This window comes from Tachysurus vachellii, chromosome 8 (assembly GCF_030014155.1).
Source record: "Tachysurus vachellii isolate PV-2020 chromosome 8, HZAU_Pvac_v1, whole genome shotgun sequence".
NCBI lineage: Eukaryota > Metazoa > Chordata > Actinopteri > Siluriformes > Bagridae > Tachysurus > Tachysurus vachellii.
This window is the reverse complement of record NC_083467.1, coordinates 20,286,893-20,304,767: the sequence shown is the minus strand read 5'-3', so window position 1 is coordinate 20,304,767 and position 17,875 is coordinate 20,286,893. Positions and strand designations below refer to the sequence as shown.

At 40.7% G+C, this 17,875-nt stretch overlaps 1 protein-coding gene across 8 annotated transcripts in view; it reads left to right on the top strand.

The window, feature by feature from the left end:
* The window catches only part of hdac4 (histone deacetylase 4), a 165,994-nt gene that overhangs the window by 99,813 nt on the left and 48,306 nt on the right, over positions 1–17,875 (top strand). For all 8 annotated transcript variants that reach the window (XM_060876831.1, XM_060876829.1, XM_060876836.1 and 5 more), the window contains 2 exons: positions 6,204–6,324; positions 8,243–8,361. In XM_060876831.1, coding sequence (XP_060732814.1) covers positions 6,204–6,324; positions 8,243–8,361 — 240 coding nt within the window. The remainder of the gene's footprint in view (positions 1–6,203; positions 6,325–8,242; positions 8,362–17,875) is intronic.

Genomic DNA, 17,875 nt, shown 5'->3' with positions numbered 1-17,875 from the left:
ACCTTAGGGTAAGGAGTCAAATTCTCTAACCATTAAGCCACAACTTCCCATTATTAGTATTGTATAATTTGTGTAGTCAACCAATCACATGGCAGAACGCAGTGTATAAAAATCCTGTCATGTGTGTTCTCAGAGACGCTGACTACGGCATGGTTGTTGATGCCAGGTTAGACGCTTGTATCTGATGTCTTGGGAACTGTGTCTGGAGTTCACACAGAATGGTGTGAACAAACACCCTGTGAGCGACAGTTCCTCAGGCAGAAATGTCTCACTGATGAGAAAGGTCAGAGGTGAATGGCAGGAAGGCTATGGTAGTTCAAATAACCACTGGCTTTCTGAGCAAAAGGTTGGAAGTTCAAGCCCCAGCACTGCAAAGCTGCCAGAAGCTAGAACTAGGCCCTTAACCCTTTAAGTGCTGTATTATAACTGACCCCAAGTTCTCACCCAAACTTCCTAACAAGCTGGGATATGCAAGAAAAAAAAAATGTTACTAATGTATAAGTGACGAATGCAGGCGGCTTCTTCTACATGTGTTGTAAAACATCTCGGTACACACGACATGTCGAACCTTCAGGATGAAGCGATACAACAGCAGAAGTCCACAAAGTGTTCCATAATAAATATTTAGATGATAAAGTGAGCATTAAGTATAGTTTCCCGTAACATTCTATCAGAGCTATAATTATCATTATAACATGTTGCCTGGCCCAGTGTTTGACAAAAGAAGAAGCAGAAGAAGCCTTTATTTTGTCACATACACAGTATATTACAGCACAGTGAAATTCTTTCTTTGCATATCCCATCTTTTTTTTTGTAGGTTAAGGTCAGAGTTCAGGATCAGAGTCCATGATACAGTGCCCCTGGAGCAGGGAGGGTTACTTAAGGTCCTTTCGATCCTCCGAACAACAATCCAGAGCCTTAACCGCTTGAGCCACAATTCCACAGAAATATGACTCAGAAACAAAAAAGTAATAGCTAGCATAATGTGAAAAGCCAATTAGCTCGTTACATACATTAAAATATTAATATTACATTAACATGAATGTAATTATCATTAATATATAATGCATAAAGTTTTTAATGTAGTTTTCAGTGGCACTCGAGACCTTGACTAAAAGACTTAAGAGCTGCGTTATTCTCTTCTTACATCGCAACTAGAATTATTTAGCTATTGACGGGCAGTTTCTTTCAGGATGTTAAACACTTTTTTAGCAGTACACTGGTGTTCGTCTTATCAGACATTTCGAATCAGCGTAAACAAAGGAATTATTTTATCACCACAAGTCTGATCTGAAATGAGTCAGGAGTCTGTTGGCTTTCAGTGGGTGTGTTTGTTTCTGTTCTTACACAGAATTTTACTGACTGGGGATAACGGCTAGATTTTAGATTGTTATAAACAGCACTTGTGCAGAAATGAGCTCAAGATCAAAATTTAAAGAATAGAACTGTTTATGCTTTTTTTGGTACTTTTATTTTTTTAAGCTTAAAACAGAAATATTTGTGAAAAACTTTACTCCTTAAAGCCCAGAGTGTTTACTTTTATATCAGCTTTATATTAATACTACTGTGGATTGTGACATGACAAAGATATTTAATGCTGAACACAGACACAAACAAACAGGTTGTGTCTGTGTTCAAATATAGACATAGACATATCTATGAAATCTTGAGAGCTTCCAGGTTCCCGGGCTACTGCTTTTCCACTCCAGAGTATGTGCTTTATTTTACAGCTTCCTCTGGACTTCATCTTCGATTACGAATACAGTCTGCTGACAGACCGACTAGCACAGAGCGGTCGTTTTTTTTTTTTGTTTTGTTTTTTTTTTTTTTTTTTTGCATGTCGGCTATCAGTAGTCCAAGAGCTAGCCGTATGCAATAAAGGCCTGTAACATGGAAGTGGACCTCAGGACACTTTTGAGAGCAGAGGTTGTTGAGATTTTTTTACATTTTGTCTGAGCAACATCCGGTTCCAGTGCTTATTTCTCACTTTAATTCCCATCCTTGTCACAGCTGCAGCGTGAACGCAAGAATCCTCCGAGCTGTATGTCAGTGAACGTGCCAACGTAGCCTCCAGGTCCCACTGAGACACTGAGATTAGAAAGAACACTCCTCCTCACTACTCCTACTGCTGAACACTGGCTTTCTTATCCGCCACCTGAGATTTCGCTCACCTGTTGCTGGCTACAAGCGTGTGTTGCCTGGTGGAGGAAGTTTGTGGGTCGCCGAGTGGGTGTGTGAAGCTAGCAGAGGTCTCCGGAGGCTTGTTTACTGATGATGGGAAAGGTGGAAATTGTAGCGAGAGCTGTGAGAAAACACTCTTTTTTTTAGAGAGAGAGAAAAAACACACAGCATTGTTTAACTGACACTGTCTCAGCGGTATTGTTCGAAGAATTCGCTCTCTTTTATAGCGACATTAAAGAGAAAAAACCCTTAGCCCAAAAACCCCTGACGTGTCGATCTGACAGAATCTGCGCTACACTGTACTGCTAGCTGTAGAGGAAGGATTTAGAGTCGTTTAGAGTTTATGGAAACTTCACACGATTCCTGTTTATTTGCGTTATCTTTATTTTTTCATGCCCTGAAAAACGGAAAGTAATGTATAGAAAATTCCCCCTCACATATAAAACGATACCCAGGATTATACCCAGAAGAAGACGGGTTCACTTTTGAGTCTAATCCCTCTCAAGGTTTCCTAAAGGATCTTTCTTTGCCTCTGTTGCTCAGTCTGAATATAAATCTACATCCAGGTTTCTGCAGAGCTCCATTTTGATTGTCAAAATGAAATTTGAAACTTTGTGGGTGTCAGTAATGTCTGCAAAGTTTAGCACTTTTTATTGTACCACTGAGTGACGCCTGCGACGTTAGTGAGTAAACATCTCGTGATGGCGGTTATGACGAATCGCAGCACGTCATTTAACGAGGCAGTGTGATGGAGCAAAAGCTCTTTAGATCTTTGATGTAACATTATAACTGGGTTTTCAATTTTAGAAAGTGAAGTATGATAAGCACTCCTTTATACTACTGATTATATGATATAAAACTGAATGGTCAGAAAATGTGGGTTGATTTATTTAGGTTTTTTTGGATGCCAGTTCTAACACTAGGTACAGCTGAAAGGTTAAATATTAATGCATTCATTCTAATATTAACAGTTTTAACATGCAGTTGTTTGGCAGAAAACGGATCGCGAACCATTTTTACAGCAGTTAAGTCCAGTCCACTAATTTGATTGGACGAGTGGCGTTCGATTGGACGAGAGGCGTTCGTAAACAATGTGAGCAGCTATGAAGCAGGTCTAGGGGTGTGTCTCAATCAGATCCCTAGCTCCCTAGCTTGTGAATCACTATATCATGTGAACTCTTAAGCACCTCTTTTAGAGGACTCAGTTTCTGGCGACGTTCGAATTTCCTCATCAGTCACTGTAAAAATCAAATATATAAGATTTGTATGTCATGTAAATTTAAAGCTGGATCATTAGCAAGCTAATGGAGTTTTTAAAACCATTAATTACTTTAAATCCGTTAGACTCGAACAAACCATATACAGAACGTCAAATAAACTTCAAAAGCATTATTGTAAGTAATTGTTTGAGAGCTATACCAGTAACAAGCTACTTACATGTGTAGACAAGTAGGCTAAGCCATTTATTTCAACCTGAAGAGCTTCAGAATATTTGTACGAGATTTTCAATAAAGCAGCACAGTGTATGGAGTCAAATAATATACAGGTTTTTTTCTCATTGTGGGATTTTTTTTAAAAGAAATTAGGCCATATTGATCCGAGATGTCACTAAATTGTCACAGTAGAGTGCACTTAGGCCACGTTCACACTGCAGGTAAAAGTGGCCCAAATCCGTTTTTTTTGGGGTCAAGTGACCAGGTCAGACTTCTTCAGGAGTAGTGTGAACACTCAAATCTGGCCCAGATCTGATTTTTTCAAATCAGATCTGGGCCACTTCCATATGTGGTCCTGAATCAGACCCAAATCTGATCTTTTCCAATGTGGCCGCAGTGTGAACAACCAAGGCGGATTTGATGCGACTTTTACGTCAATCTACATCGACATTCGTCACAATTATGCGCCGGCGAAACCTTTTTTTTTTTTTTGCGCCGGCGAAAACGTGACACAAACGTGACTGGTAACGTGTGTGTTGAGAGTGTTATATAAAGTGGTTACGTGAACCAGCTCATAATGCTTGCATTGAATACATCACATTATAGCATTACATGATATGTTTGCTTGCACCAGATGATACAATACTTCCTCCATAACCTCGCCAACCTTTTAGCGCAACGGCGTGCTGCGTGTGACGTCATTGTTATTGTTCGTTTGCGCATGCGGGTCAGTTCGATACAGCAAACAGTTCACACTGGTATCTGATATAGGCCACATTTTAAAAGGTAATGTGAACAGGCAAACAAAAAAATCAGATCTGAGCAAAATATCCGAATTGAGCATTAAGACTTGCAGTGTGAACGTGACTTTAGACTAAATATCAGCTGAAAGAGATATATTTGAACCACACATAGCTTAAATATGGGTATAGTATTAATATACAGTGAGGTTTTCTCTAAGGACATGTTTCTATTGTATTTTTTGAAGGAGTCTCAAGTGTCTGTAACAGTTAGAAGTAAAACTCTAGCAGATCTCTGGTGCATGGTTCATATTCTAGTGCAATCCTGTGCACTTGCTGTCCAGATAAACCAAATTAAATTCTTCAAATTCAAAACACATTCGAGTGAGTCATGAAGCATCGAGGTCATAATGGTGTAGTGTTCCAGACGCTCACATCACCAGGTTTATCACAGGGCCAGGCTTTAACTGTAACCTCAACCTCACCAGGTGAGGACCACAGCGGTGACGTGGATATGGATGTATAGAGGATGGATGGATGGATGGATACTTAGTTTGGGTTGTTCCTTCCTTCCTTCCTTCCTTCCTTCCTTCCTTCCCTCCCTCCTTTCTTTCCTTCCTTGCCTCCTTTCTTTCCTTCCTTCTTTTCTTTCCATCTTCCTTCCCTCCTATCTTTCTTTCCTTTCTTGCCTTCCTTTCCTTTTTTCCTTTCTTTCCTTCTTTCCTTTCTTCCCTGCTTTTTCTTTCTTCCCTCTTTCTTTCATTCCTTTCCTCCCTTTCCTTCTTGCCTTTACCTTTTCATTTCTTTCCTTCTTTTCCTTCCCCTTCTTTCCTTTCTTCCCTTCTTTTCCTTCCCCTTCTTTCCTTTCTTCCCTTATTTCCTTCCCCTTCTTTCCTTTCCTTTCTTGCCTTCCTTTCTATCTTACCTTTCTTTCCTTCCTTTCTTTCTTTCCTTCACCTTCTTTCATTTCTCCCCTTCTTTTCCTTCCTCTTCTTTCCTTCCCCTTCTTTCCTTTCTTTCCTTCCCCTTCTTTCCTTTCTTTCCTTCCCTTTCTTTCTTTTCTTTCCTTCTCTTTCTTTCCTTGCTTCCTTTATTTCCTTCCTCTTCTTTCCTTTCTTCCCTCCTTTCCTTCCCCTTCTTTCCTTCTCTTTCTTTCTTTCCTTCTCTTTCTTTCCTTCTCTTTCTTTCCTTGCTTCCTTTATTTCCTTCTTTTTTGATCCCAGAGGAAATTCAAGCATCCACTAGCAACATTCAGAGAAACAAGCTTATCACAACACAGTAACACAGTAATAACCAACTCCCCATTCATCAGATATCCAAACTGATTTATTTATTTTTTTTAAATATTCGTTGAAGTGAAGTGAAGTCATGCTGTGATTTATAGCATTATCAGGGTCCACATGTAATAGGATTAATAGGCATTATGACTGACATGTTTTTAATAACTGATTCTGAGCATGTCAGAAGTGATTATTTAAGCTAATGATTTTCCTGGCAGGAGCTGTTATATAGTCGTATGAGTCACTGGAGTCATTTAGCACACATTTCACACTTTTAGCACTTTGAAGATGCAAAATATTCAAACTAGCGAATGAAATATTTTGTCACTTGTATTAAAATTGTATTGATCTCAAGCTTATTTAATTTTTTTAAAACTTGCTCCATCAAGCAAAACAAAGCAGAGTCTAAACTGTGGTGCGGGAAACCACACCATCTTCCTACAATAAAAGTAATGAGAGATAAATCTAAACTTAGCACAGGGATTTTGTCGCTCTCAGCATTCGGCGGTTGCACAGAAATAGCCAAGTAGGCGGGGCCCTGTTTCTGAACACTGTGCTGTGATTGGCAGGTGCGGTGGCGAGCACGGAGGTGAAGATGCGTCTTCAGGAGTTTGTGCTGAATAAGAAGAAAGCCCTGGCCCAGAGAAGCCTCAACCACTGCATGCCCAATGACCCACGCTACTCTTACTGGTAAGCTACTCTTTTTTTTATTTTTATTTTTTTTTTCTTCTCACAACCACATTTCCACACCTCCACTCAGAAATCACAAATAAGGCAAGGTACGAAATAGGAATATTTTCTAAGGGAGGGTCGAGCCAGAGAGCCAGCGTGATTTACAGGAATAAGACCTGGGACATAAGTAAACAGAGACCTGAGTGAAATTTCTGTCTACTTACTGACTTTTTTTTTTTTTTTTTTAATCAGTCCAACCTCAGCAGTTAGAGATGTATATTTAAAAAAGGACGGAAAGAAAGCGTTTCTAGATTGTTCTGAAATTTGTAAAGGATTTGCGGAGCAAAGCCAAAGATAAGAAGAACTTTGTTTTAAGCAGCAGGTTCGAAAAAGAAATGCACACACTCGTTATCTGTCAGGTTTAGATAAAGTGTGAGGAAGGAGCGAAGGATTGTGTAGAGAATGAATATTAGCATACCGGAGCGCTCTGTTTTTTTTTTTTTTTTTTTTTTCTGGTTCATCTTTTTTCTTATGAACGTGTATCTGGGAGAGAGCAGATAACTTTCTAACACACAGCATGAACAAGATGGCGTTGTCCACGTCACTATACTCTCAGAACATCTCAGCTTTGCTTTCTGCATGATGGGAGCGTATCAGTAAAGCCTTGTTTACTATCTCACTTTCTCAGTTACATCAACACCGGCGGCTTAACAAAGACAGCCTACGGGCGAAAGCCTTATGTTTTATGGATCAAAAAATTTATACCGACTGGTTTCAACCATCAGTCATTTATTCTAATTGCAGCAGGTTCCAGGAGCTCATTACTCATGCTGCTAAACACACAGATTATTTATTTATTTATTTATTTATTTTTAGATGATGGGAAAGCAGGCAAAGTGAGTAGGTTAGGTTGGGTGCGTGCCAAATCGCCCGCTTTGGCACCGAATGCAGTCGTTTTGTGAATGTTGTCTCCGAGGTGAGGTCAATGTTGTTCTGCAGAAAGCTCGTTTCTGTGAAGGTGTCACCGTAAATGGTGTGTATTATCTGTTTTTTTTTTTTCTTAATCAGCGTGTCTTATCAGTGTATCGGTTTCCTGGTATATTATTATATAATGCAGCATTGCTTTTTAACATTTATTCGGTTGGGAGAGTGTGTTGATTCGTTCTGCACTGAAATAACAATAAAAATGATTTACTTGTTCAGAATAATAAGTCGCTCATAATTTCTGTTGCATTTGCGTCATACATTTTTGCTAGACATGAATCTGAATAATATTGAATAGTGTAACAGTTTGTTTTATGAACGTGCTTTGTGTTTTTTTTTTTTTGTCCTTTCAAAATCGGGTGCAGATGGTGTCTGCGTCCTCGACGTACCTTTTTGCTTCTGTTGTTTTGCTGTCTACTGCGTTTTCGAGTGGTGTGTCGAGCCCATAGCGGAGAAGCCACTGCTTGTTGCGCTCTCTCTTTATATTTGATTTGAACACTTATTCCAAATTGCTCATCTAATACAGCGCACAGAAGCGGTGCAATGCGGCGCTGCCTCTACTCAAACTCTATGAACATTTTGAAATTAAAGAGAAGAAAAGAATAAAAATAACAAGCCATAAATACCCGTGTGTTAAAAGCTCTAGTTATTTTTCTGAAGAGAAGCTTAGATTTCTTTACAGGATTTGGATTTGTAACCTGTATTGGGGACGGAATAATATTATTCTAAGAAGATGAAAGGGTGTCTTCTGGATGAATTTATGATGTTTGAGGCTGTCTGGCTGCAAAAGGTGATGTTGACTCTTTGGGTTTTTGGTTGAACTCGCCGTTCGGTTCGGAGCGCGGGTGGAAAAATAATGCTCATGAATTAAAAAAAAAAACAAAAAACGAGACAGTATGTAAGGGAGAATTTAAACAGCCTTCAATTTTCATGTTTGTGTGTGTTTCTACAGGAAAACCCAGCACAGTTCACTGGATCAGAGTTCTCCTCCTCAGACAGGGATGTCCACTTACAACCACCCAGTGCTGGGACTCTACGATTCCAAAAACGACTTTCCACTCCGCAAGACAGGTAACCTAACTTCCTGCTCCACCGTTAACAATAATCAAATATTCCTCTGATCCACTCAGAACTGACTTTTCTTTATTTAGCCTCGTTCTGATTCTGATTCCAGACCAGAAAACAACTTGATCTCTGTCTCACTTCCCACACACTGATCCTCACGACTGATAACCTTCACCGTCAGCGTGAGGTTTACTGCTAGATGAAGAATTCTCACCATTTCTATTTCTGTCCACAACACACAGTGTTGCTTTTGGTTTCGTGTTGCATGTAAGCATAAATCCAAACAAACTGAAGTAATGATGCAAAACCCGTGTAAGGAGGCTTGAGGTCAGGCGCGGGACTCAGCCAGTAGATACTCAATGTCTTTATGTCTTTATCCTGGCTGTTTGGTAACACAAAACTTTGCTACGATGACAGGCTCTGCCATAAATCCTGGAAGGCAGTGAGCAACCCTTTTCATCACACAGAGTTTAAATCAGGAGGCAAACAGCCATGGGCCAGAAAGGAATGTTCTCTCTGTCTCTCTTTTCTGTCTGTCTCTGTTAAACCTTCCATCAGCCTTCCAGAATTAGTACCTTTCCCTCAACTGATGACAGAAAAACGGGGAACACTTAGGAAAGAAGTGCCTTTCACTTACCTGAGCCTTCTTTCTTTGTTTTTCCTTTCCATTTACAGAATATGGACTACTCAGATTCTTAGAGAACAGCAGGATTGTCTTGTACTCTTTAGCATTAAAAGAGAAAACACAAATCACAAGCAGACTGAGTTAAATACGGGCATGGACTGGCTCAAGCAACTGTGACCTGAGCACTTAAACCACTTGCAGAAGTGGTCAGAGATCCATGTAACTGCATTGCAGCATGTATAGCAGCACATTCACAGCAATGTCAAAGTGTAAGTGTTGCCATGTCTGTGGTTTTGGTTATCTTAAAAGTATCACGTGTGAATGGCTGTCTGTTGAGCTGTAACAGTCCCCGTGTGACTGGATTAACCAAGATAGCAAACATTTACTTTACAAGAAAGCGTCCGACTGACGAGTGATACTTCTGCTGTGATCTATGTTGACCACTTACCTAATTACAACTATCAGAGTCTTGCCAATATCTTATTGGCTAAGCACAACTGTGATTTGACAGGTCCATGCACCAGACTGATGAGAACTTTTAAACACAGTGGCAATAATTTGCTTTTTAGGGGAAGTGAAATGGTCCAAAGGGGATCACAAAATGCCACAAACTTGTGTTTTCAAGTTATTGCACTATTTTCTAATTCTCCTACTTCTGCATTTCAAGCAAAACTGCCGTCTTTGGTCGATGACATCCGGTCCGATTGCTTCTTTTTGACATTGGTGGTTATTGTTCCTATTGACTCTCTATTTATAGCTGGATGTCTGGCTGTATTGTGCAATAGAAGGTTTTCTGTGACTGATGTCTGTGGCTTCTACACAGTTCTACTTCGTTATGCTCAGCCCAAGCTTCTGCAGACGTTTGCGGTTGAGGAAGTGACTATGCTACTGTAGGTACTGCAGCGGGATGTCTGCCAGCTGCTAAGCATTATTACGAGTGAACCGGCGAATAAGGCAGATCAGTGCCCAACACAAGGCCCTGAGAGAGTGCAGCCAGAGCCTGAGGTCCTGAGCTGCTCCCCTCAGCAGGAGAGCTGCACTTAAGGGCCTTTCCTTTGCACACTCACCTTAGGCTGCCTGAGATTAGGCCACTGCTCTCATTAATCATGCTGGAAATGGACCTGTCAGAGTACTGCAGTGCAGCTGGGTCCAGGCTCCCTGCACACACACAGCCCCCTGAGACACCACAGCAATTACAGCTCGGCTGGGAAGGAGAGGAGAGGGGATGCTACAGCGGCAATATGCTTATCACCGAACGAGCGAGAGAGCATGAGTGGGTGGATCTACTTCCACAGAGAAGAATATCACAGGACAGAGGATCACGGAATCTGGATTCTGTATTTCCTGACCTCAAAATTGGATTCCTTGTCACTTTAACATTGCACAGCTTGTTCATTTGAAAGTGCACAGTTCTCTAAAATGTTCACTATTTTTGTAGAGTATCTGCTATTATCTCGAAAAGGAACTTCAGCAAGTCCAAGGCCTGAAAATGACGTCAAAGCTTTCAAAATATGTGGCTATAGAATCAAAATTTAAGAAGGGTACGAGAACACTTCTAACCAAAATGGTTTCTGTGTCATTTTCTTTTCAACAATTCATGCTTAACTTCATTAAGTGGTTTATCCTGGTCATGGTTGCGGTGGATCCGGAGCCTGTCCCAAGAATACTGAGGATGAAGGAGGAATACATCATGAATATATCACCTTTCCATCGCAGAGCACCATGCATACACATCTGCAGACTCGTTCACACCTAGGGGTAATTTAGTAATGACACTTCATCAACCTCTATGCTCTTTTGGGATGTGGGAGGAAACCGGAGAACCAAGAAGAAATCCTCACGGACATTAATCCAAGCTGAGGATCATACAGATTTCTGGAGCTGTGATCTGGCAAGCTACAGTAACCTGGTGCTGCCTCTGAAGCAATTTCAGATGAAGTAAAAAATAAAAAAGGCCTAGGAAGTACATGCAGCGGACCCACACCTTAAATTCTTCTATCTTTAATGTGATCTCTGAAAGGATTAGTTATATATATTTCGAGCTTCATTTTCAGACGTTCAAGAAAGGACTCAAAAACTCATAAAAGATTTTGTCCTAATTAAGACCTTACCTTAAACTTCTGTTATACATGAGATTTAAGTGAAGAGGTTTTCTGTTTATTTCACAATCCTAGTGTTAAAGTTTGTTTCTAGCGTAATCATGCATCACTTAGTGCATCATTCGTTGAACGAATCTTAGGTCGGAAGATTCTAGGCTATTAGTTTAAGACACCTATGCTTTTTTTTTTCCCCTTTAAGAGGTACTTGGTATCTGCAGATTTATTTCCCAAACGAATGAATTAACTTGGACACGCCTTCAGGAAGGTGGTGTTTTTTATATACAGGGGAAAGAATCTAAACCTCAAGTCAAGCGTTCCTTTGTATGGTCACAGTTCTTCACTTTGTGGCGAGGCACGTCTGAGTGTTGATTCCAGCTCTCCCGCTGTAGATAAACCTCAGTTTGCTCTGGCTGCTGCGGTGCATTCCTGGGGCTGGGTAGAGCAATCCGTCTCCTGTCACAGACGCTCCATGTCTTCCTCCTTTCCCATCAGGCTCTTTTCTTTAATAAGCTCCTTCGGTTTTACACGAGCCTTTCACCTTTCTGATTAGCGATAGAGCAGACAATCTGTGTCCTTCTCTGTTCCAATTCATGATTCGGGTTTTTGTTGTCTCTTTTTTTTCCCCTCTTCTCTCATGACGCACGAGGGGTGAATGAGGGTGGAAACAAGCTGCTGGAGTGCTCTTGTGTCTTCGTCCATTCATTAGTGGGTGCACGCGGAGCTGTGTATAGGGCACTTTTATTCCGAAAGAGAGAACACAGCCTTTGTGTGCCAGCTGACATGAGGGTCACAGATTTGATATTTCCATTGGTCAGGTCCTTTCTCTACCCTCATTTAACTGCGCTGTTCAACTGTATGAGATCAATTCAAGTCCAGCTTTTCCCACAGGAAGTAAAATGAAATGTTGGGTGGAAAAAGTGGCATTTGGGAGAATTCTCTATACTCTTATTTTTTTTGCAATCTCTCTCTTAGCTTAGCAGGAAATGAAAGTCAATTATTAAAAATGATTTCATTCATGTTTTGAAGTGAATTATGCATGGAATGTCTATAGCGAGAGTGGCAAGCATGCAGCTGATAAAGTTTCTAATCTGGTTCTCTAGATACATTTAGAAACAAAATAAAAATCACCTGAGCTGGAATGGAAAGAAGGAGAAAAAGAGTTTTTTTTTTTTTTTTTATTCCACTAGATGAATTAACGCAAGGCCGTAAAGACAACTACTGACAAAATGTGCTAATGAAATGGAAATGTTCAGTAGGAAGCTAAAATTGTGATGCTGTAACCCTGTCTCTTTCCACATGAGCAAATGTATGGACCTCTGATCAGCGATGTTAAGTGAACACGCTTAAAAGGAGTTTTTCACATGACATCGGACCAAGTATAATGTGGTTTGTTACCTAAAATGACTTCAGCACCCCAGGTCTATAGTAATATCTTTTGTTAGGCACACAGTAGGAAGCTATTATTATTCCAGCATCCCTGCCTCCCAGTTGTCCTCCACATGAGCCGCCTCCTTGTTATAATGAAGTACCATTCACATCTATGTTGACATGGTGATTTTCATTTGGAGCGGACCATCTAGCATCAAGTAAAATCTGCAGCAATCTGGAAGGAATCAGGCTGCGACACTAAAGCAGTTAGTCTCCATGGCCCCGAAGGCTACAGTTTGGGCCTTAATGTTCACTAAACACGGCACAGCGGGGGACGGACCTGCTGGAGCCATACCACATGTCACACGTCAAAGACACAGAACAGGAAAACGTCTAGTACATGCTATATCTATATAAAAAAAAGGAAGCTATAACTTTTTTTTGGTCCCTCTACATTAGCCTCAACTTGAAGACACACACACTTCCTCTGAGTCCTACGAAACCTTCCACACTATTTTTTCTTTTATTCATTTTTATTTACTTTACATACTTGCATCCTGGTTGAAATTTGGAGCTATGCCAATTCTGTTGTTTTTGTAATATGATCATGTTTGCAAGCTTTATTGCCAACTCGTGCACCACCGAACTCATTATATCTGTACTACCACTAATGGGTGGAGGGCAGCACTGACTCACTTAACTATGAAGTTAGAGCTGAAGCAATACAACTATTTTATTAAACTTTGTTATATCCTCAAATAATAACACGGTGGCACAGAATTCTCCAATTTGATTGGTCAGAAGGTGTGCGGATTTTTTATAGTTTAACCAGAAGTTATGCAAAACCACAAAACCAAGACCTGTTATTTCTACCTTGCCATTTTTTCAAATCAGAACCATTCTTAATCCTACACTAGTGAATGTTATGCCTAAAAAACAAGCCATGTGCTGGAGATCAGAATGTTTTCTGTGTCCAAAATTTATTTATTTATCTATTTTGAAGGTAAATATATCAGTTGACTTTGTTTTGCACAATCAGTATGAATATTCATCGTTTCTGTGTAATCGACTTTAATCAGAACCCGATGAACTCTTACTTTGGCACATCCCTCAGTGTCCTCTAGAGCAGTCTGCTGCTCACTGTTTGTGTGTTTCTTTAGCGAAGCGACAGTCCCATGAGAGTGAGCCATTTTGGTGCCCTCAGTGCTGCTGAGGACAGTACTCATTCCTCACATGGAACATTGTGTGCTCTCCTCCCTTATATTAGACCATGAACAGCTCTTGGAGCTCATTCACCTGATTCGAACTCTTTCTAACAGCGCTAAGCGCTTATTAAATGGATCTCAGCAGACGACTTGTGTATCATTTCCTGCTCGTTCTACTGCACTCGGCTGGTGACTTGCCATAGTTGGCACAGTCACTGCGTGTCCTTGATGGCACTTAAAGTCCCTTGCAGAGCTTTCTCATCAGCCTTCATCAAGCTTTATAGTGCAGGGGGGAATGGCTTTCCTCGCCTCTCCTTCTGCTTGCACTTTTTTACCTCCCCATCTTTGTCAATTGCGTTTCTCAGCAGTGTCAGGTGCAGATGCCGAATGATGCTCCCTTTCCCCTTATGTACCAGGGTGCTTTTATTGTGTCAGAATAGAGATGACTAACCCCCCAGAACAGAGGAAATCATTTTCTCAAAAACTAGTTACTGTAGGTATTCATCAGCCTGCGAAAGGTTTTCTGATGAACTTTGATGAGGAGTTAATGAGTGGATAAACTTTGAGATCGATTAATGCTTGTGAGGCGTCATTTCCACATCCTGATGAGCTTAAATCGGTTCGTATGCTGAAGAGAAGATCGATGAACAATTCGGGACCGCTTTTAATTTTTTTTAACGACCGTTTGTTTACGCACCTGTGCCAAAATACAAGGTGCACATTAACAGTTAGGTTCCTAATGTTCTTGTTTTTATGGCCCTGTGAAGAGCCCAATGCTTTGTGCTTTGCATTCAGCTGCTCCAAGTCATTTCAGCTGCGCACATGCCACATGCCAGTCTTCAATCTGGTTGTACCAATGGGACAAACATCAACAAGGCTACTGCAGCTATTCTCCTGGTAATGTTTTTGCAATTGCCTTTTCAGAATTTGGTGTCCACCCAGGGTGCATGCAGATAACCATCTTTCATGCAACCGAGATCTCTTTAGTATCTGATTAATAACCCGTTTTATGCATTCTAATCAGCACACTTACAGGAGGTCGTGCTGAGCTGTACTTCTCTGTTTTCTATTGTTATTACGGCAGGAGGTCAAACTAAGCCTGGCTTTGAAATTCAACATTACTTTTAATTTCTATCTTGTTTTTTTTGCTCTCCCATGTTATCTATGTGCAATTTCTGGCAAGACGCTAGACACAGGGAGCCCAGATGGTGTGTGTTTGAGATGTACTCCCATGCAGCGTTACTTCGACTTTTTATGAGAGAATGTTATAGGCTAATCCATACAGAAGCACATTTCTCGTAACAAAAGCGTCCCTGTGTAGAACGACAGCAGGAGGTGAGGTAAGATCTACAGCTATAAATCCTTTCTTATTACTGTTTGGGGTCTGAGGTTGGCTGAACAGACTGCAGTGTTCTCACTGGTTTAATATTTGCAAGCTCTTGTAGTACATGGGCACTGTTTGCATTGTGCATGAATTTCAGAGCAATTTAGTCTGTTTTTTTTTTTTCCCCAGCAGGTAATAATATTCAGTGGTTATCTGCAACATTCCAATAATAAGTCCCATGATGCCTTGTGCGGGAGATGTGCAGGAAAGTGTAACAAACATTATGATAAATAGTAATGAGACATAGAAAATGACAAGCTTCTCCAAAACAATGCCATTATCCCACCATTCTCTTTTTAAAGTCTGGGAGCACGAGGATATAAAATTGTCCAGGACTGTTTTAAGTTATTTTATCGAACAACAGGGAGGGTATTAACAACCTGAAAAGCTCGGAAACATATCAACAGTAAAGTCAGACAGTTTCTGAGAAAGAAGTTTGAGAATTGCATTTATTCAAAAGCAGATGTTAAGAGTAGCTTCAGCCTTGAGAATCCATCCCATTGAGCTTGGGGGGTGTGCAGCATTGCACTCGTATTATCTAATATCCTGTCAATTATACTGAACAGAGTGCAGGATTATACCCTGGTGCCACACTACAGTAGACTTCCTAACCATAAGGCTGTGTCTTGTGTGGTTGACATTTTCTGTCTTCATAATTGCGCGACAATAGGACAGACGTTTAAGTTCAAATCCCAGTGATGCCGCATCTATTTGTCCAATGAGTCCAAGAGCTGTCAGGTGTTGTTACTCTCTTCTGTCATCCGGAGTGATACTAGCCGCTGTGATCTTAAATATATATAAATATATGTGGAAGGGGGCTTTCCTTGAGCATGTTATGTTTAAAAAGTTGTGGTGGCTGGATTCTGGTGTTGTGTAGGAAGTAAGCATGTGCTAGTCATCGCCCTCCCTAAATATTCACCATAGAGCTGGCTAGTGGGTGAGAATTGAATGTAATTTCTGTACATAAACATTCAAGCCCAATACACTGAACATTTCATTAGTTTTGGTCCATTAAATGAAGGGAGAGGAGACAGGGGAAACTAGCTGGTGAAACACCAATGGTCAAATGGACGGTGTGGGGGAAAACACTTATTTCTGGTATTATTGTTATTCACAGACTATTGCTTTCTTGCTCAAGCTAGCATGGTCTGGTGCACACCCCCAAATTACAGCACTGCAGAATGAAGACTCCACATTTTTTCAAAGGCTCTTTGAAACCAACGCTTGTTATATTCAGACTCTGCTTGACTTGAATAATGTTAATACATGGTTCATTAACCTCAGTGCAGAGGTGAGACCTTTGTTTTTGTGTGATTTTGTCTTTTACTGTTTTCTATTGGTTCGTATTTCTCAGTTTGGTTCATTTTAATTCACAATTTTTTTTCTGTTTGTAGCTATAGAGCTGACTCATGAGTAGGAATTGGCACATGACCAAACCTGGAGAAAATGAGATAAAAATTGAACAAAGGGCTATCTAGCTTGCAGGACTATCTAGCTTAAAGTACTGTAGTTTCTGTAGATGAACACTGAAGTATGCCCTATACAGAACATTTTGTATCAATGCTCTGATGCAGCTGACTCGAACCTACTCCACCCTCCACCATCTCCATCTCATGTACATAACCTGATAAAGTAAGGGTATATGTGAAATGTGTACGTGTTTGCCCTCAGCACACATCAAATATTTGCTTTAGCAAATATATGAGTGCTCATGTAAAAACACTTAAAAGTCAGCAAGTCTAAGGGTGACCCTGTGTCTCTTTCTACTGCTGACCACGATGCTTCACTTCTGCCACGTTAACACTTTTCCAGAGTGAGTGTGGTGTCCCTGGGTCCTTGGCCTCATGGTAGCCCTCATACATTCCAATTACAGCTGGCGATGCCCTGATGCTGGCTGCCGGCCATGGCTACACAGTAGCCCAGTCTATTACAATTAACGTCCCACCACAGAAAAGCATGACAGCCTCTCCTCACTTGATTCTTCCAAATATATTTCCTGATTATTGCATTATATTGTTCATCTGAGATTACTGTGCATACTCTCCTGTTCAAGGAGATTTGGGGAAATTTGTATGGGAGAACTTTCTGTCAAAGGTACAAGTTTGATAATCGAATTCACCTCATGTCCTTCCTGCATCCACTGTTCTTCCCAAAGTTTGGACCGTCGTCCTAAAATATCCCACTGGTGTGACCTTAACTACTTGTTCAGCTTGGGTAAGAAATGCTACTTTCTTGCCATTAGTGCACTTGCTAGAAACTTCACTTATTAAATGGCAAAGGGCAAAACTTAATTCAGTCTTTGGCAGCTGTGTTCCTCATCTTTGACTAATGCACGGTCTTAATGGCAGGATGCACTACATTCTTTAACAAAGATGTCTGGGAATAGTCCTGCCTCTTACAAGAAGTGCCACCCCTACGTTCACCTAGTTTGCTAAACGCAACCGCAAGACCAGCTCTTTAATACAGAGTGCTCTTTGGAAAGTACTTCAAGTCGTGGAACCTGGGCATTTAGATGAGTGCATTAAGACAGGTTTATCTATGGTCTAACTTAGTGTTTCTAAATGGGCGTGAACAATAGGAAGATGGTGGTCATTTTCTCAGTGGCTACTGACCGCACTTAATATTGACCAAAACCCAGTGGGTTTTGAAAGCCATTAATGATCTCTGGATGCACTCATTATCGGACACTTGTACATTTGACACATGGTCACATGCTAATCATGGGTCATTAGGGTTGGTCCACTAAATGAAGGGAGTGGAGACAGGGGGACTAGTGGTTGAAACGCCAATGGTCAAATGGATGGTGTGTGGGGAAAATACTTATTTCTAGGATTAATGC